The sequence below is a fragment of the Lepidochelys kempii genome, chromosome 5 (assembly GCF_965140265.1).
Source record: "Lepidochelys kempii isolate rLepKem1 chromosome 5, rLepKem1.hap2, whole genome shotgun sequence".
NCBI lineage: Eukaryota > Metazoa > Chordata > Testudines > Cheloniidae > Lepidochelys > Lepidochelys kempii.
Genome location: NC_133260.1, coordinates 47347955 through 47368241, shown reverse-complemented (window position 1 = coordinate 47368241; position 20287 = coordinate 47347955). Strand labels below are relative to the sequence as shown.

The following is a 20287-nucleotide window of genomic DNA, read 5'->3' as shown; positions in this document are numbered from 1 at the left end:
GGAAGACAATGGTGGTAGAAATGAAACAGAGAAGGGAAGTAACATAGGTTGACGTTCCAAGGTCACTTTGGATTTTGTCAAACTCAATAGAGAGGACATGGCAATCCTTGGACTAGTCAAGTCATCTTTCAGGATAAGAAGGTCTAATGCGTTGATCACTGACGTATGTTAAGCTGTTGACTTCCACATGCTTTTTTTAACAAAGATCATTTTTTGCAACAATGTTAAGTGCGGTAGTTTCAGTGAGTTTAAAAGTGCATCTCTTGCAGGTATACAGCTATAGCTTTCTTGAGCAATGACAGCATAGGATGTAATGTTGGGATACTGTTTGCATACACATTTTTAAAAAAAACAGATGACAAAAAAATTGATAGGATTTTTTTCTTATTTCCCCCAGAACTTGTAGCAGTTGACCATATCAATACTGCAATTCGTAACTGTGATGCTAATAAAACACTTGTTGCACTGATGAAACCAGAGGCCCAGTTGCCTGTCATTCACCCATTTGCTGCTGCTGTCTATCAGACTGAACTGTTCAACCTTCAGCAACAGAATGCTGTGGTAAGAGTGAAAAACTTATGAATTGCTGTTTAATAGTGAAAACAAAAGGAGGACTTGTGGCATTTTAGAGACTAACAAAATAAATGTGTTAGTCTCTAAGGTGCCACAAGTCCTCCTTTTCTTTTTGTGGATACAGACTAACACGGCTGCTACTCTGAAACCTGTTTAATAGTGTGCAGTCAAGTCATAAAGAATCAGGAATACTAATGGATTTTCATTTGATGCAGTTTACTTAGAACGATCAGGCCATTTATCATACCAGATTCTTCTAATTCCTGTCTTGAGGTGTATTGTATGAATATTCCTGGATTTTAATATAAGTGCTTGCCTATTCAGATTATATTTTCTTGACTGATTTAGCCTGTGCTAACTCTTGTGCTGCAACAAGGTGACTGACCTTCACTTTTTTTGCATACACTATCTCTCATTTTAAGGTTGGCTGTGTTGTATGGAAAGTGATCAGCCGAACTGGGGGGGTCCACATTCTGATTAAAGTTAAACTAGGCTTGACTGGAAAGACGGTATTATGTAGGACAAGCGAAGAAAAGGCTGACGAAAGGGAGACTATATAACAAGTGCCTAGTGATTTTAGTTCTACTACTCACATTACAGTAAGCTGACATTTCTATAGCTATGACATTGTCTCCTATTAATATTTTTTTTAAATCAAATCCATGCCTCCCTCCTTTTGGCATTTAGACTTGAATTAAAACTAGTTACCCCTACTTGTTTAGCTTCATGACTGATTTATTCTATCTTCCTATAGAGTTATTTGGCACATGACGAACTGTCTATTGCTGTGGAAATGTTGTCAGCTGTTGTGTTACTAAACGAGGCCTTGGGAAGCAAAGACATCCTGGCAATAAAGAGTCATCTCAGAAATCCATCCGTTGGCTTCAATAATCTGGAAGAAGAAAACTTTCAACGGTAAAAGTTCATTTTGTCTTGTCCAAATGAGCAACGAAGACTTCTGCAAAGGGATGAGTGGGAGTATTATCAGCTATTTTTCTAGTGTTGTGAGATGAAGTTAAAAATATTACAAGCTAAACATTTGCACTATATTAACAGGAGCGAGTATTAGGGATGCTCAGCTGTAATGCCGCATCTGCAAAAGGATAGGCCATCAAACATCACTGAACATTTGAAGATACAGCGGTCGGAGGGTGGGATGTTCTTGGAAGCTAAACATTATGAGCTGAGAGGAGTTGCTGTTGTGGCAATGGATATCTGGACTTAGTTGGAATCCGCTAGTCACTAGTGTCTTACTGAATCTTTGAGAAAGGACCTGAGAGAGTGTGTGTGTGTGTAATGTAAGGCTATCCTAACTAAACTGTCTTGCTTAAGAATGGTAGAAGCCTATGTGGTAAAAACCCTATTTGCTAAATAGCTGGGCACAACGTGGTGGTGTAGATACATGTTCCATTCAAGTTTGTAAATTTAAACTCGAAATTAGTAGCTTTTGTTGTTTCGTGTTTGACTTTTGTCACACCTTGTGTTCTGATCCTGTCATATCTCACATGCAAAAGGACAGTCAAGTTGAATCAGTACTTGTATGGGAGACCTCTAATGAACACAAACAGTGCTACAGTAAGGAGTGTTGGTGAGGCATTAGAGGATACTTTTTCACCACAGTTGTGCTTGATGGAATTCCCTGGGCACTGTGCAGCTGGACATGCTGCTGCTAGATGAGATGAAAGAGAAATCCTGACCACTGAAGATAGCTCAAACTGAAGATGTGGGCTTGATATAGAAATTACTGATGAAATTCTGTGGCCTCTGTTTTGCAGATCAGACTAGAGGATCATAATGGTCCCTTCTGGCCCTAAAAATCTATAATTTCATGCCATTTTTAACAAGAATGGGGTCTGGTTCTTCCAGGCTACAAAACCTATACTTGCAAGGGGCCCTGAGTTGAAAGGGGTACTTCCAGGGTAACAAAAAAAATTTGCATAAATCCTACTAGCAATGAGTAGACCACTGCTCTCTGCTTCATGGACAGGGCTGCTGCCAGCGATTAGATAAAAATTTTTTTCTGGACTTGGTGTGTTGCAGAGCTGCCTAAGGGGTCTGTCTTATGGTGCATGACACTGCAGGCAGCAATTTTGAAGGGGTCCCTGAATCTCTCAACTACCTCCCACTTCTTCGTATTGTATTGGCTGTTGGGGAAGACCCAAAGGAGAGAGGTGTGGAGCCTGTGTTGAATGTCCTCCCTGTCAGCCCACCAAACCCCCAGGACCATTTTTGTCCTTGGCACACCTAGGAGAGAATAGGGCTCCCTCTCCCTGTGACCAAAAGCAAGACTTTAATGTTTTGAGGGTGAGGGAGGAGAATTACATAAGTGGATGCTACAGAATGGGGAAGAGAAATTAAGGGCCACAAATGAGCAGATTACTGGAGGAGCATTAGATGTGCTCAGAACAGCCTTGGAAAAACTTAATGAGTTATCCCTGGACTCCTTGCCAAACTCCACTTCTGATAATTACACTCTACCTACCTTATATATCCCCTGCAGCCTTAGTTGGATGAGGTGTTCTTCACTTCCAGTTCTAAGATGCATAGCATTGCTATGAGCTGTTAAAACACTCAACAAATGGAAGAATTTCACTGATGGACTAAGTCAGTGGTGGGCAACCCGTGGACCGCCCACGGCCCATCAGGGTAATCCTCTGGCAGGCTGCGAGACCGTTTGTTTACACTGACCATCTGCCGGCTTGGCTGCCCACAGCTCCCAGTGGCCGTGGTTCACTGTTCCCAGCCAATGGGAGTTGTGGGAAGCAGCATGGGCCTCAGGGACGTGCTGGCTGCCGCTTCCCGCAGCTCCCATTGGCTGGGAATGGTGAACCGCAGCCACTGGGAGCTGCGGGCAGCCGGGCCAGCAGATGGTCAGTATAAACAAACTGTCTCGCAGCCTGCCAGAGGATTACCCTGATGGGCCATGTGTGGCCCGCGGGCCTCAGGTTCCCCACCACCGGCCTAAGTGTTTTGGGATGAGGGAATATGGAAATGTTAAATATCAGAAATATACAATTTAACTTTATGATGTGATTTTTAAAAAAAAAAAAAAAAAAGACTGTACCTCCTTAGTATATTTGACTATAGTGTAGTTAAAAAAAAAACAACAAAAAACAAGCAAACAAAAGGAATCATGGCTGTTGCCATGAATTAATATAAACTTTACAGAGATGTTCTTTGACATTAATTTCTTCGGTAAGATGTTTCGGTCTTCTATTAAAATCATTATTTACTTGACACACTGCATCTCCTTGGAATGTTTTTATATCTATTAGTAGTGTGGCGCTACTATAAGGAAAGTGCTTTGGGGTGACATGATATGGAATTATTTCAGATCCAAATTTGAGCTCACAGTACGACGCTTTGGCCAAAAGAGCTAATGCAATCTTCGGCTGTATAAACAAGAGAATGTCAAGTAAGGGGTTGAGAGGTTATTTTACCTCTGTATTTGGCACTGATGGAATACTGTGTCTAGTTTTGGTACCCACAATTCAAGGGTTTGGAGAGGGGTCAGAGAAGAGACTGGACAATGATTAAAGGATTAGAGAACATACTTTGTAGTGATAAATAGACTAAGCTCTTTAAGTCTAAAGAGAAGGTTATGGGATGACTTGATTAGTCTAGAAGTTTCTACATACGGAACAAATATTTAATAATGGGCTCTTCAATCTAGCAGAAAGAGGTATATCACTATCCAGTGGTTGGAAGTTGAAGCTAAGCAAATTCAAACTGCAAATAAGGCATAAAATTTTGACAGGGAGGGTAGTTAACCACTGGAACAATTTACCAAGGGTTGTGATGGATTTTCCATCACTGACTATTTTTACATCAAGATTGGGTGTTTTTCTAAAAGCTCTGCTCTAGGAATTATTATGAGGAAGTGTTGTGGCCTCTGTTATAAAGGAGGTCAGACCAATGATCACAGTGGTCCTCTCTGCCCTTGGAATCTGAGTCTGACATGCATGTGTAGAGCCACGTAAGGCAGCTTGCATGTTGCCAGTTTACATGGTACCTGGCTACAAACACTTACAATCAAGTTTTTCACTTTCATGTGCACTAGATTTGTCCAGTAAAAAAAAAAAAATTAAATACATACAGTAAGTGACGGACAATATATTTAATGACTCTTTATGATTTATATTTTATATCTCCCTACAGTTATGCTGACACACTCTTGTCTATTAAGTCAGAGGCTTCATCTCAAGGACAAGATTATTTAAACTGGAATGATATCCAGAATTGTATTGACATGGTTAATATGCAAATTCAAGAAGAAAATGACAGTAAGTAATTCTAACTTTCTGTCAGAGGCAGAGGTTACTGTGGTCCCTGGAGCACTTGCTGGAGGTTTTATGGAGTACTGGCTTGCCACATAGTGATGCTTTTTTATTTTTAGAGGTAAAATTGCAGGTAGACAGCCAAAAACAAACAACCAATTGCTTTTCTAATAGTTTCAGTACGAAATTGTGGTAGCTGCAATTACGAATGAGAACAGAGGTGTATCAGACACCATAATAAAATGTATGCTATAAAAGTAATTGAGTTTCTATTTTGTAGTAGACAATAGAGATTTGTATTTTGACCTATAACAAAGATTTTTGTTTTTTTTGTTTAAGTAAATTTGAAATTAGTAATTCCTGTTCCCCAGCATAGCATCTTGATGATGATCCTAGAGAGGAGGACTAAAATAGTCATCTCATTTTAAACAAAATTGAGCGAAGACTAGCAGGGGCATTCAGCACAGAAGAGTGTTGACTGGAGAGAAGGGAGCATTCAATGCAGTAGTTACTTGCATTATACCTCTTCTGTCTTTAAATCCTTTTTCACCTCTCTGAAATCCTCTTGATGTTTCCTGATTCACTGAAGGGGTTGCTGACTACATCACTTCTCTGACATCACAAATGCCATAGTTCTAGCAAATGACAATTAGACTTATGTTCATCTGTATTCATATTGGGCCAATAATTCTGGTACTTCATCTCATTTTGGGACTTCATTGACTAAGTTAAGTAAAAGAAAATTTTCAGATGGTAGCGGGGGAGGAAGGTGGTAGCGGGTGGCATTTTACATGCTTTGTGTGTTTGAATGTCCCTCACATAATCCTTAGTGGGGGCAGTCAGTACATAACTGTGTCAAAAGCAATTCTTTTCCTGCTCTCCTTTAAAAAACAAAATGTTTGTAATATAAAGAGAAGCTCATTGTGCTTATTTTTTCTTATCCTAAATTATTATCTAGCAGTGTATGCCTTAAAATGTTTCCAGGTTGAAAAATAGTGCATGTTTCTTAAGTGGGTTTCAAACATTTGGGCTTTAAAAGTGTCAGGGAATTGAGTTTTGGATGGTGTAACGCCTTTGCTGCTAGACAAATGCTTTTCTGCATGGTCTTTTTGACAAAACATCAAGCTGTGATGTGTATACTTCAGCAAAGAAGGGTAGTGTTCGGCAAACAGAGCGGTTGTCAGTAACTAAAATAGTCTGCCTTTTTACATAATCAGATTGGTGTCGGGGGGGGGCAGGCTGTTAAGCACATGCCGTGCTGCTTTAAGTCTATAAAACTTGAGGTGCTCGGTGTCTCAAACTTGGGCCTCATGTTAGCAACTTTAGTCCTAATGAATAGTAGCTGTTTTCAGATTGCATTGCTCTACTACTGCCGCCTGACAGGGGGCAGCTCTGCCTGGAACTGTACATAGTACCAACAGAGCGTTCTGAAACTTGCTGCATCCAAATCAGGCCATGCTTCCCAGGGCGCAGAAATTCCCTTTCTTCACTGGTGGTACACCCATGGTTGTCATAAAAAACCCAGCTTACATCCACCTGAAGAATAGCCAGCCTCCTAAGAGGGTAAGGCCTTGTGAGGTCACATGACTATGACCTCACCAGTTCAGTTTTACATACACACTATGGAAAAACCTCAACAGATCCCAGGCAGCCATCAACTGGAATGCACTCTGTCACAGGTGATGGCAAAGCAATCCGCAAGAATTTATACTCAGTCAGACTTGGTGTAACGGGGTTCTATGAAAAGCCCTCAGAACAGTGTGTTTCAGTGCTTTCTGTTAACTAGGGTCAATTTCTATACTGAGTTAGCTAAAGATAGCTACCTAAATACACTTAAAAAATTTTTTTTCTTTTCTCAGAGCTGCTGGGCACCCCATAGGTCAGTTATTCTGTGGGAGCTATGGGTGTGCAGCAGTTTTCAAAACCAAGGTATTTTTCCTTTAGGCAGCCAAGTTTGACTTAGATGCATGTTCCAGATAAATTGTTCCATGACATTAAAGTGGTGATGTTGATGACTTGAAAAGATAATAATCTCCAAGTTCAGGGGTCAGAATATGTATGTGTATTAGGAAAACTAATATGTTAAATTATTTGGAACGGTCAGACAGGAAAATCACTTCAGAATGATTACTTGAGCACTGCAATGCAAACAAGCCCAGACCTTTACACTCGGGTGTTGAGTCTGTTTGTTTGAAGATATGTACATGGGTCATCCTACTGTAGAACGAAATGCGGAAATTTTTCCTTTTTAGAAAAGGATATGGGTTTTTTGTTTTTTTTTCTTTGTTTTTAAATCAGATTCAGTTAAACAATTTGGCTGTCAGAGGAGGAAAAATCTGGTCTCACTTGCTGGCTTGGCATGAGCTGCCAATATCTGAGAAGAAAGATTTTAGAATTTGCTGCTGCTTACCATAACTTGATGTTCACACTTATTCATTTATGACACTATCCTTTTTTTAATAAACCTGATATGTGATTGGGCTTTTTCTGTTATTACATCTTTAAACGTTAATTTCCCTTTTTTCTTAGGAATTGTTGCGATTAGCTACATTAATGAAGCTATTGACCAAGGCAATCCTGGGAAAACTCTAGAAACACTGCTGTTGCCTACAGTCAAACTGCAGGATGTGAACCCAACAAATGCAAGGCATTATCAAGATGTTCTGCACTATGCCAAAGTGCAGAAATGCAAGGTAGAACCTCAATTGACTCATTGATACTTGTCAGTTTATTAAATGTATGGGTTTTTTTCCCCACCGTATTTGCAGTGGTTGTGGTGTCTCTCTCCTATGCCAATTAAAATGTTATCTGAGCGCTAAGTAATTCCACCTCCCACTGAAACTTTTAGTGTGAATGGGAGCTGGGGAGGATAAAATCTATTAGGGCTAGTTTTAAAAAATCCGTTGTGCATGCTTGTCATCGTGCACGTGATGTTTCTTACTTTATCTCATCCTGTCATGGTCACTTCAGATATTTAAGAATGTGGTATTTATGCCATAATTGTGCTAAAGCGGTTATCTGAGCTGAGCAGGAGATCTGGCCTCTTGTTTTGGGGACTAGGGATGGATGGGTATTTCACAGCTAGAAGGAAAGCTGAGGCTTTTGTCACTAATGGGAGGGTTGAAGCATTGACAGTTTTCAAAAGAAATTCCTGGAAATTACTCCTTCCTGGACCCTCACATTGCTTAAAAGTAAACTTGGTTTTTTTATGGTCTTTATGATCCCTTTAGCTTTGACACCATTCTTTTTTTTTTTTTTTTTTTTGGGGTCATAATATTACAGCTTGCTGATTGTCTTCCTGATATGCTACTTAGGTTAAACCATCTTAGTGGGATACAAATGTGGGCTTCCACATAAAGCTGTGCCTTGGCTAGCATCAATTTTAGGGATTGTAAACAGATGAGCATAACTGCTTTCAGAATGTAATTGAACACAAGATTAACTATAGCTTTTGGCAAAGTGTTTAAAATGTATTCTCAAGTACTGTATGTCAATCATGCTGTACATTCCTAAGCTAAATTATGGGAGCTTTTTCTGCATGGTACTTAGTTTATAGCAGCATATATAAATACTTATCTGGCCATCTGCAGTAACTACAATGAGGGCAGGTCTTAATGTTTTATGGAAGTTGTATTGGCTTTTGAAGTAAACCTTTCACTTGTCCCAATTCTTATAAATTATGGGGGTATTCTGATTAAAAACTTCATCGTAGTTCAGGACAAGAAATTTTAAGAGTATTCAGCTTAAAATTTAGTCATCTTAAAAAGGCACTGAATGTAATTTTCAAGTACTTACAGCTGACCTACTGTCCCCCTTCTATGGGCAGATCTACATTGTGGAGTTAAGTCAACCTAAGTTACACAACTCTAGCTACATGAATAACATAGCTGGAGTTGATGTAGCTTAGTTCGACTTATTGCAGTGTCTACACGAGAAACTCTCCCATCAACTTACCTTATGTTTCTCATTCTGGTGGACTATTGGAGTCGACAGGACAGTGATCGGCAGTCAATTAAATGGGTCTTCACTAGACCCGCTAAATCGACACCCCGGTGGATCGATTGCCATAGCATCGATCCACAGTAAGTGTAGACAAGCCCTATCTTCTTTTCTTGCTTTTTGAAGTCCTTTCTCTGCTACTTTAAATGTGCTTTTTCTCTCCTTTTGCTCTGTGGAAAAACTCTCAAAAAAGCAACCCAAATCACTAATTACTGCAAAGGAAAGAGTGAAACCTTTTTTTAAAAAGGTACGTATTTGAGAACGCAATGTACTCAGTCTCATAAATTACAGTAATTTTAGGTGTTGCTTGTAACAGTGGCAGGTAAACATTTTTAGACAGATGTGATTTTAAGTTGTCTTCTTTTTAAACAGAGAAGACTATATTCAGTTTCTTCAGCCATTTTTTATTTTATTTGGCCTTTTATTGGCAAAACCAAAGTTCAATAAAATGCAGCATACTCACCGCCCTTGCCCCTCCCCCCACCCAGAAGAGCTCCTGTTCATATAAGCAGATGTTACCTACAATTTAATTGTCATCCTTTTAAGTAAGAGATGTGGAGGTTAAAAGCAAGTGTCTGATTTGCAAGTATTAGGTTGGACTGTACCTGATTTTCATTACTCCAGTACAGTGGTCCTCAACCTGTGGGCCACCTGTGGCCCAGTTCGCACACAGTTGCAGCCTATAAGTCGCTTTTCTTCGTACTGCACTTCAAAAGTGAAAGTGTTTCTATAGAGGGCAAGATAGAAATCCGCATTGCTACACATTGATCATAAGTTAGTGGTATTAGGTATTTTCAGGGTAGCCAACCCAAAGTTTTCAAAAATAGTGATACTGGGTTAAAAATACCATTTGAGTCTTATTTGCCTTCTGCTGTTGGAGCTTTTAGGGTTCACCTATTTGGGCCTTTCTCCATAGCAGTGAGGGCTAGAAACTTAATATTTTTTTAAAAATGAAAACAGGTTCTCACCTGAATCAGGAGCAGTGGTTTCAAGAACAGCACCAAGACTTGTGGTAAAATTGCAAGAGTTGGCAAAGCTGTATTTTTAGAAGTCTTTTTAACATAAAATTTGGAAGCATGTAAATCTTAAGAAGATGCTTTTGAACTGCTTCTTTCTTTTTTCATTAAAAAAGACCAATTGGAATTTATAAAACAATAGTTAATTGAGGAGTGTGTTTTTTATTTTGATGAATTATCAGACATGTATATATCTGTCACAAAATAATAAATGTTGGACATTTAATTTAGCTCATTCTTCTCTGGATATTTTAACCATTGTGAGATAAACATTGGATTGCTCTCTGATTTTGGATGTCAGATAGTAAAGGAATGGATCAAGGCAACTGTTTAAACTGCTTAGAGACAAAGCAATAAGATAGAAAAAATACAAGCCATCTGTTTTGTTGTAGTAGTAATTAACATGATGGACAATAAGTATGATGTTACTTGGTGTGAAGCAAATGGCAAAAATCATAAGGATCAAGAGACTTATTTTAACATACCAAAACCACTTCTGGTCATAAGTATTGAGTGTTTGAATAATTGAGATGTAACAAAAAATAATAATGGTCAGTGGTATTACAAATCCAAAGATTGCTAAAGAGATGAAGTAGTAGAATTGGAATGGTGATAAAGTTTCACAAGCATTATGTACATCGTGGCAGGTAAAGATATTTAATTGTTCCAAGTAGTAGCTTTGCTTCATTATGCAGAATGGCAGCATGTACAGGAAAACAATTGTCCACACAATGCCACATACTAGTGTTGCATAGGTACGCTTTGGTAGACTTTTGTAGGTGAACGGATGAACAATAGCCACATAACGACTGATGCTGATGCACATGAGGAGTAGAATGGAGCAATACATATTGCCATAGAAAATGGCAGTCGTAGTTCGGCACATTATTTCTCCAAATATCCAGTTGTTTCCATTGAGATGGTATGCTATCTTGAATGGCAGTATGATACAGAATAGAAAATCTGATATGGCTAAATTTGTATAGAAGATGGCAGTACAAACAGATCTGATTCTGAAAAACAGCATCCACAGAGTGATGGCATTTGATGGCACACCTAATAAAACTACAAGAATATATGTTGCAGGTACTAGTTTGGTGCTCAAAGAACTACTAAGGTACTCCATTGTGGTATTGCTAACTTTCAGAATTGAGCCATTTGACTTCCCTGAAGAGCATTTGCGTTCTTTGTTATGAACAGTCTTTGTCCAGCCTTCTATATCAGAAGGGGGAATATAATCGTAAGTCCCTTGTGGCATTCCATGAAAGGTCTTAATATCAGGCACATCTTGACTTGTGGAGCTGTTCTCACCATGTTTAGAATCTAAGATTTAAAAAAAGAAAACAACTAAAACGTAAGATAAAACATAAAACTCTGGACAGAGTCATGATGTATACCTTTTTTCTGAGAGAAATTAGTGCAGCTCTAATCTGAAGAATGATTCTATAAAAATGGCATTGTGGGGTACTGTGGTGTCTCCAATTTCTGTATCGTGTGGTATGGCAAACCCCTCATAATTTTATTTATAAATGGACTCTCAGCCCTGAATACTCAGCTGGACTTGAGCAAGCTGCAGTCTTTCTGTTTTAAGAATAATCATCATTTTTTGATGACAGAATTATGCTTATGACATCTGTGCAACCTCATGTCGCTAGTGGATTTTCACAGGTGTAACTTCTTGAAATTGATTAACCATGCTGATGTACAAAGAGGGAATATAATTGTTGATTCGCATGCCCTGAACTGTTGGCTCAGCAGTGCAAACAGGAATAATAAACAGAAACTTTTGTCACTTAAGCAAGCACATATGACTATGTAAAAGGCAAATACGTTGAATAAGATGGTGCCATTTTTACATACCCATTTTTCAAATTAGAACTATACGTAGAAATGTTTGCCCTTTATCTTTACATACAAAATCTTCCTTATATGGTATTCAAACACCTAAGAGGCTTGTCCCCACCCTTTCTTTAAAACAAAACAAAAAAACTAGCTACTCTGCTCTTTACCTCTTGGCTCAGAAGGCAAACCAGATTCCCTTCTGTTAGCATGAAGAAGCAATGCTACTCTGAAACGAATGATATAGCTATTACTCTCCATTGTTATGGGGCAGGGTAGCTTTAGTCTTAAGTACTGAAAATGGAGCTGATCATCTGTGTTTTATTTCTGATTCTACAGCTGGCAAATCTGTCTGCTTCAGTTCCACCATGTGGTTATCCTTACTGTGCAAAGTGCTTTGAAAAAGAAAAAATATGTATGTGAAAGGTGCTATGATGGTAGCTATTGATTTACTTGCTTGCAATTCATTACACTTTTGCAGATAACTCTGAAAATGTCACTAAAGTAAATATTCTCTTACTATTTAGACGAAGATTAATGGGCATATTTAGCCTCTTCTCCTAATGTCAGCAATCCTGATAAGGCTTAGCATAGAATTTTGTAAAGAAGTGCTAATACCAAAAGTGTGCAAAACAATAATAATCCTACTTTGTACCTATATAACATCTTTCACTTGAATCATGTAGCCATAATAAAGTTTTTGCTATTGGTATAATTAGAATCCTAGCTCCAGAATTCTGAACAAACTGTAAGATGTAGAGCAGTCCTGTCTGAATCTTTGAATCCTAGTCTTTGTCCTAACGTGACATAACTAATTTCTTCTGGATAAAAAAAATATACAGGAAATATCACATAGGTCGAGGCATTGCAGACGGTTAGAATGGGCAGCCATGATAGAGTGTGCATAGGTAGCAGATTTGAGTAAGACTGTGCTATTTTTAGTCACATCTCTGGGCATGGCTGCCCTTTAAAGAGACGGGTGTCAGCATTTTTTAAATAAATAAATACAAAAACAATTAATCTTCATAGAAAATGCCTAGTTCTGCTCCCACTGAAATCATTGTGTTTTTCCCAGAGTCTCCAGTGAGATTCTGATTTAGGCCCAATGTTTTGGAATGGTGACTTTCCCTAGGTATTTAGGATACAAATTTACCCCCCTCCCCCCCATCAACTGAGTTTTTTCCTTCTAGTGGTACCTTCTTGGAAGTGTTAATCCTGTATTTATGATGCCCTCTTTCTACGCAGAGGGTGTGATCCCACAAATTCAGTACTGTCACATCACTGTAGGAACAAGTACTGTAGAGGAAGTGCATTATGTAGGAAATCACATTTCAGTAAACACAAAAACAATTGCCTTTTTTTTGTCAATTAGCAAAACTATCAAAGGCCACTGTGGGGAGAAATAGAGCAATCAAAATCTGCCTCAGCTGATGTGGTGCATCAGCCTGCTGAGGGTACTTGTAGCTGACAAAAGCATCTAAAAGATAAGCACAATGCTCATGGTACCACTGAAATATACAGATAATATAAAATACAACTAGAACCGGAGGGCTTACCTCTTTGCTGTAGACTTGAGGACAGAGACAGTAATCCAGTTATAATTAAGACCAATGTTTTCATTGTTGCAAGTTAAATCCAGTTGGAAAAATAAAGCCTCTTTAATTCAGTTGAAAAGGTTTTTAAATCCAGTTTTTTGCGTGAAAGACCTTGGAGTTTTACGTCTGCCATCCAGAAGCATTCTGTGTGTACAGGATCTATAGTAACTAACTAGTTTGTTCTTTCTCTAGTACAGCAATAGGGTGTGACATCTGAATGTGTAAATATACATGACTCAGTTTCAACCTCTGGCTGATACGGAAGAGATTAAATTACTTTAACTTCTGTAATTTAACTCCTAATTTACCATGAGCATGAAGAGGGGTAGTTATTTGGTTTTTTTTTTTTTTTTTTTTAAGGTCTTTCTGTACTTTGTTGGAATTTGTACATAAAAATATTCAGAAGAAAATATTTCTGCTTAGAATATTCACAAAGTGTTTGACACCTGGAGTCCCCAATCAAAGATCAGACCCCTGTTGAGCTAATATGTACAGAGATGTAGTAAAAAGAAAGTCGATCTCCTAAAGGCTTACAAACTTGGTTAATTACAAGAGGAAACAAATGCATGGTGTTGGCAGGGATGGGGAAGGGAGGATGACGTAACAATAGATACAACCATGTTTCACACAGACTAGCTGGGTTCTGCTCTATCTTGTCATCTGCCTATCAGTTACCAATTGACAGTGGTCTGTAGGCTGTCTGCCCTGTCCCATCTGCTTTGTTTAAACAGTTCCTGTCCCTGACCAGTCTACATCTTTAGGAAACTTTACACAAATTATTTTTTAAAGTTTCCTATGTGTCACATGATGAGTGACTAGCTTCCAGCAGACAACTTCAAAATGTCTTAGCAACATTGGCTGGCTTCTAACTTACTGGTAAGATTAGAATAACAAATTATTACCTGGCGCAGGAGCCGTATGCTTACCAGCATTATAATAATTCTGAAAAAATCTGAGATCCTGGGGAGTTAAAATATTCCATGCCTCCCTCCCCAGTCCCGAGGTTCCAGCTGAAGTTTAGTGACTCTTAGTACTGACTCACCCTTTAATAATACTCTGAACAAAGTAATTTTGATTTGTAATAGCTGCAACATACACCTCACAATGAGTGTGAGGTATAATTGATTCCGATCATATTTGTAAGGCATTTCTGTTCTGAAATTTTTGTCCTCCTGCATAGCTTGTGCCTAACTTGACAGTTTGGGAAGTGAAGTGTATTTTGAGTTTAATTAAAAAGTTTATTGTTTGGATGGAAGATCTTTGAACCTGATGCCAGAATTAAAATATTGTGAGACTAATGTGAGACTGTTGTATTGTAGTTTTTTATAAGAAAATAAGCAAGCAGTAAAGTGTTCTGCAAGCTTACAGGTGTTTCCTCTGTAAATCCTCATAGCAAACTTGGGGAGGAGAAGGAAGGAGAGAGAAAAATTACACTAACTTAAGAAAAGGAGTTGACTTTTTGTTCCTGCTGTTTAAGGCTCAAAAATGGTGGGAAAAGTGACCTGAAATGCAAATTGTGTTCACAAATGCTTTTTCTGCATCAGTTTGTACTCTTCCCCACTGTTATAATTGGAATCAAATGCAGTTTACTATAAGAAAATTCATGTGTAAATGCCAATGCAAAAACATTCATGTGTTCATGGATAGTTACATTCTTGTCACACTTACCACACACATATCTGTTCCACTTTTCTAATGAAAGAGCTTTTACACATCCTCTCTCCTCTCATTACCGTTACATTCGCAAAGTACAGATTCATTTGGGTTTTGGCTTGAAATAAAATAAATTAAAACACTGAGATCCACCATCAAACTAATTCACCACTCAATAGGCTATCTTAGCATTCCATCCCTCTGTGACATTTTCCTCACTTTCATTTTTTATAGGCATATATTTGTACAATTTTATGTCTTTGCTAAAGTGACATTTATGGGTTTCATAATCTAATGTAACTCGTGCTTTTGTGTTTCTCTATGGAAAGTCTCCCTGTGTTACATGAAAATTTTCAATTTTTTTATTAGCAGTTACCATATGTATCTTCATTGAGCAATGGAAGCAATTTACTTCTGCAGTGAGAGGTTGACTGTCCTCCAAACCAACTGCTGACACTGTAACATTGCTTTCCAGTTAGTTGTTAATAGGTGTGGACTTTGATTCCTGAACACTGAATAAGACCATTTAAGTACCTCCTAAATCAGTCTTCCCTGCGATAGCATCTAGCACTTTTAAGTTGGTTTTGGCAGTAGTGTCCTCTGGCTTTACTACTTCTCTGATATCCCAGGCATTAATTTAAGACTTGTGTGCTAGAAATTGTGCCATTCTTTGAGATTGCGGGGGGAAAAACAAAATCCCAGTTTTCTGGTGTACAGTTACTTAAGTGATGAATGCACTAGAAACACCTTAACTGAGCTTAACTTCAGTCTGACATTACTAGGGTCTCTTCTTTTGTGCTCACGATTCTGCATGTTAAATCATGCCTGCAGTTATTTACTTCAGTTTGTCTGTATATTTAGGCACTTAAACCTCCAAATGCCTAAGTTCGGACTGCAAATTTGAAGCACACAAAATAAGCTGTTTTTGAAAATTTGGCTTGTCTTGCGTATGAGGTAGAATTAGATAGTCTGTAGTTATAAAAATAATGCCTGCCCTGGTATGTACTTCATGTTTCAAAAAATTCAGGAATTAAAGCAATCTTCGCATTAGTAAATCTGAGCTCTTTCTGTGTGAAAGTTCATACTGATATTTTTGTCTTTTTACTTGTCTGTACATATGTATGATTTCCAATGAAGAGCTTTGAAAGAAAAGTTAACTATTTGTAACCTTCTATTGGATTGATGCCATGTCCTTGAGGAATCCTATTGCTGTCTGATGGTCTTACTGAATGCGCCTGTTCCTCTGTTTACTGGTGAATTATGGAAACTGAATTGTCACTCAATTAACTCTGTTCAGAAATCTAGGTCTGTCTTCAGTAGAATAAAACTACTATCCAAACTTTCACATGTTAAATGGAATTTTGCATTTTGGTGAACATATACTTACTGTGCTGAAGAAAAGTATGTTATCTAAACTTTAGCTTTTTTCTATAAAAAGAAAAGGAGTACTTGTGGCACCTTAGCAACTAACCAATTTATTTGAGCATAAGCTTTCGTGAGCTACAGCTCACTTCATCGGATGCATCTTTTTTCTGTGATTTTTTTTAATTTGTTCATTGCTAGGTTCAATACAGTCAGATTAGGTTTAGTGTCCTCAGACTTTGAGGGGCTTTCTATCTAATGAAGCTTTAATAATGTGTGTTTTCAGACTGAGTTTGACTAATTGTATTTTATGTATAAATATTTCTCTATTCCTCTCTCCCAGGAATCTCATGATGAGTCAGCAGTTCTCTGGCTAGATGAGATACAAAAAGGAATCAGTGATGCTAATAGGAATATAGAAAAAGCAGCAAATTGTAAGTATCAAGCTGAATCTACATTGAAATACCTTTTTTTTTTTCCAGGATAAAGAGACCAGATTTTTAACTCTTTTTATTCATGTACACTTCAATATGTTGGCTAAGTTAAGTTACAGTAAATTATTTTTAGGAAAACAAAATATACTTTTTTCATTACAGTAAGATTGAGGATGTTTTAAAATAAGAATTAAATGTAAAATAATGTAATTAGATCTATCCAAAACAGTTGTCCTTGTGTCTTTAGTAATTTTGGAAATTAGTATTGCCCGAAGTAATAAAAGAGCAAAGGTTTCGAATGCTAATAATACATTTTCACAGAGCTGATGAAATACAGTATATTAATCTCCCTTGCATAGATATGAAAATAGATTCAAGGAGGGAATGAGACAAGTGAAGCATTTCATATGAGAGATTTTACTTGTTTGACAAGTTTCTATGTGGTGGTAGAAAACATTTGAAAGGAGCCCTGTGTATAAGTCGAAGTCCTGACCTATGTTGCAAGACTGAATTCCTACATGGTTACAGCCTTGGTTAGTCAGATTTCTTATTTCATAACAATGCCTCTTAACAAATGCCAGTAAATTCTCCAGCTTCGTCACATGCTTTAATTTTTCAAAGTATTTAAAAAAAAAAAGAAAAGCTTTTTTGGTGGCTAAATGACAATTATTTCAATTCATAATGCAACAGTTTTCTTTAAATCTGTAAAAAGATGGTAGCATAAGAAAAGTTGGTTATGCTATTGAACCCAGGGTATGTATAATGTCAAAACTTTTTAGAAGACAGAGTACAAACAAATCTGAAGGATTTATAAATACTTGTGCAAACTGTACTGGAATTCCAAATTGAGAATGCTCCACAGTAGTGAAAGACTCAACTAGAAACAAGAACATCAGTTTTTTGACAAACATATGGAAATGCTGTGTGAGAAATGTCTTGAAGGGACTCTTTCTTTACGGTTCTATTCCTGAACATACAGAATGTGCTGAAAAAGGCTTTTTTTTAAATTAAATCTCGAATCTCTTGGTAATGTGAAATGCACTTTGGTCACTCTTTGGCACAGTAAATCCCTTACAGTCAAACTTCCCCCAGCCAAAGAGACTTAAATGGCATTTTAGGGTGAAGCTTCCATATTTTTAGATAGTTTTAGTCAATATTTTTACTTAATTCTTGCAGTATTTTGACTGACTTGATAGGCTTTATTTATTCTGATTTGTCCTGTACTTTTGTGGTTGATAGAAGTACTGTATTTAAAGCTTTCATATAATAGCTCAGTTTAGCCCATTACTATAATTTTAATACTGAGGGTATGTCTGCACTTACCTCTGGAGCGATCGATCTACCGGGGGTAGATTTATCACCTCTAGTGAAGACACGATAAATCGAGCAATCTCCCGTTGACTCTGATACTCCACCAGAGCGAGAAGCAGAGGTGGAGTTGACGGGGGAGCGGCAGCAGTTGACCTACCGCAGTGAAGAAACCACGGTAAGTAGCTCTAAATATGTTGACTTCAGCTACGCTATTTTTGTAGGTTAAGCTGTGTAACTTAGACCAACTTAGCTCGCGCCCCACCCCCAGTGTAGACCAGGCCTTAGTGTATCAAAAGAATAACTTCTAAATATTTTGATAGACTTCCTCCTGCTTTTTCTTAAGTTTTCTCCACAAAGACCACTTTCAAGTACTATGGAAAGCTTAAGTGTCATTTGCCTTATGAAAAATTATTTTCAGTCGCATTTCAGGTTATTTCTAATCTCTGTCAACTGGCCACATAGTGCAATTTGTGGAGCATTCTTTCATCTGTATCTGTATAACTAGGATTTTGCTGCTATTCACACTTATTTATTTTTAACTATACTATGTTCATGTCTCAATCAGTTTAGAATAGAGTAACTTGCTTTGAAATAATTTGTGTTATTCTGTTCTTCGAGTGCTTGCTCATATTGATTCCATTTTAGTGTGCACACGCCCACTTGCACAGTTGTTGGATACCGCTGAGGCAAAAATTTCCAAAGGACCAGCTGTGGCGCCCTCTGGAGTGCCACGCTCATGAGTTGGTATGAGGTGCCGCTAGCCCTACACTCTCTCAGTTCCTTCTTATCACCCCTGATGGTTGGCTGAAGCACCTTCCTCTTGCCTTACAAGAGGATAGCGGTTTCTAACAGCCCATTGACTGTCTCTTTGTATATAGTTGTTAGTACTTTAGTGATTTAGAGTTAAGTGTTCATAGGTTAGTCTCAGCAGGAACTTTGCCCCAGGATGGAGCATGCCCCGTTTCCCCGGGCTTCAAATCGTAATCATCCTGCAACAGGCCTATGCCTGTCAGTGACCCCCATAGCAGCTTCTTGAAGTGCTTGGGAGAGTCGCACATAAAGGAGAAGTGCAGAATCTGTGAAAACCTTCAACCGAAGACTCAGAAAGAGCAGGACATCCATCTAAAGGCCCTCCTCAGGAGGCTGCACTTCACCCGGCATCGGTGCAGAGCACCCCACCGGCACCGGGTTCCTCTTGGCACAGTTCCCCCTCGCTGCTGCCCAAGAAACGATAGAAGAAGCAACATGGCTCCCCGGCACAGACCAAGGAGGGGAAGGGGGCAGGGTGTTGGCTAAAAAAGCCAGTTCAGGCCATATACCTGCCCTGGAGCTACAAGGGGGTACCACTCTGGCTGGACCCCCCAGCCCACCCAGGATCCGCCTCCAACTCCTGGGAGTGGTAGGGGATCCCCTGCACCTACTAGTGCATTCGATGCCCAAGGCCTTCCAGGCAGCTAGGGCCTTCCGGTGGGCCTATGCCATGCCTGGCAGCAGGTGTGGCTAAGGTCCCTCAACTCAAGACCAAGCTAGTCATGGGGCCACTTCAAAGGACAGTGGAGCACTGCAGGTCCCCAGAGCAGAGTCATAGTTCCCTGGCTATGCAGCCATGAATCCCGACTCTGCAGCCTTGATCACCGGCCAGATGGCCCAGATCCCTGGCACCGTGTTCATGTGGATCACCTGATTCAAGGCACCAGTCTCCGTATTCCAGGTACCGGCCTGCCTCCCACCTGCAAATGCCTCAGCACAGGTCCTCATCCCTTAGATGGCCCTCAACGCATCGATCTTCACTGGTGCAAGACCATTCACTGCCACGGTACGAGTCCCCATCACCCCAGCACTGTTCCTTGGAAAGGCGTTGGTTGCTGCCTTCCAGGCACTGGTCCCCCGCCAGACTCAAGCCTCCCCAGCCCCACCATGGTCTCCAGAAGGTGACTGGTCTGAGTCGGAGCAGGAGTTAAACCCCTCGCCAAAGAAACACTGATCTTCTTCGGCTCTGGAGATCAGCAGGGCACCTATGGGGGCCGCATGGCAGCTGGGCCATTGGCCAGCCCAATGACCTTATTGGAACCCTTGGGCCGTGTACCACTGGCACCGGGCTTGGAACACTGTGCAGACTCTGACATGGGGTTGGAAGAGCAAGTGCAAATGCCAAGGGAGCCATCCCCAGAGTGGGAAGGTGCCCCAGCCCCTCTCCCGTGGTGTCTTCATTGCCAAACGAGGCGGTG

General features: G+C 39.3%; 2 protein-coding genes across 6 annotated transcripts in view; one reads left to right on the top strand and one right to left on the bottom strand.

Annotated features, from left to right (window-relative positions):
- Positions 1–20287, top strand: part of IQGAP2 (IQ motif containing GTPase activating protein 2) — a 229954-nt gene that overhangs the window by 145264 nt on the left and 64403 nt on the right. For all 4 annotated transcript variants that reach the window (XM_073344187.1, XM_073344188.1, XM_073344186.1 and 1 more), the window contains 5 exons: positions 398–561; positions 1328–1488; positions 4732–4856; positions 7380–7543; positions 16658–16748. In XM_073344187.1, coding sequence (XP_073200288.1) covers positions 398–561; positions 1328–1488; positions 4732–4856; positions 7380–7543; positions 16658–16748 — 705 coding nt within the window. The remainder of the gene's footprint in view (positions 1–397; positions 562–1327; positions 1489–4731; positions 4857–7379; positions 7544–16657; positions 16749–20287) is intronic.
- Positions 10082–18103, bottom strand: F2RL2 (coagulation factor II thrombin receptor like 2). Of its 2 annotated transcripts, XM_073344193.1 has the most exons (3): positions 18072–18103; positions 13261–13443; positions 10082–11188 (listed from the first exon to the last, which is right to left on the bottom strand). In XM_073344193.1, exons 2-3 carry the CDS (start codon positions 13322–13324, stop codon positions 10098–10100), a joined length of 1155 nt encoding a protein of 384 aa, XP_073200294.1. In that variant the 5' UTR covers positions 13325–13443; positions 18072–18103; the 3' UTR covers positions 10082–10097. The 2 variants fall into 2 exon arrangements, with proteins under 2 accessions (XP_073200294.1, XP_073200293.1); XM_073344192.1 differs by lacking the exon at positions 18072–18103 and having other exon boundaries at positions 13261–13476.

Excerpts from the sequence above, each read along its gene's own strand:
- F2RL2 (XM_073344193.1), bottom strand. The coding sequence starts at position 13,324 with ATGAAAACATTGGTCTTAATTATAACTGGATTACTGTCTCTGTCCTCA. Across the intron at positions 11,189-13,260 it reads CTCAAGTCTACAGCAAAGAG|ATTCTAAACATGGTGAGAAC; the intron begins GTAAGCCCTCCG and ends TTTAAATCTTAG.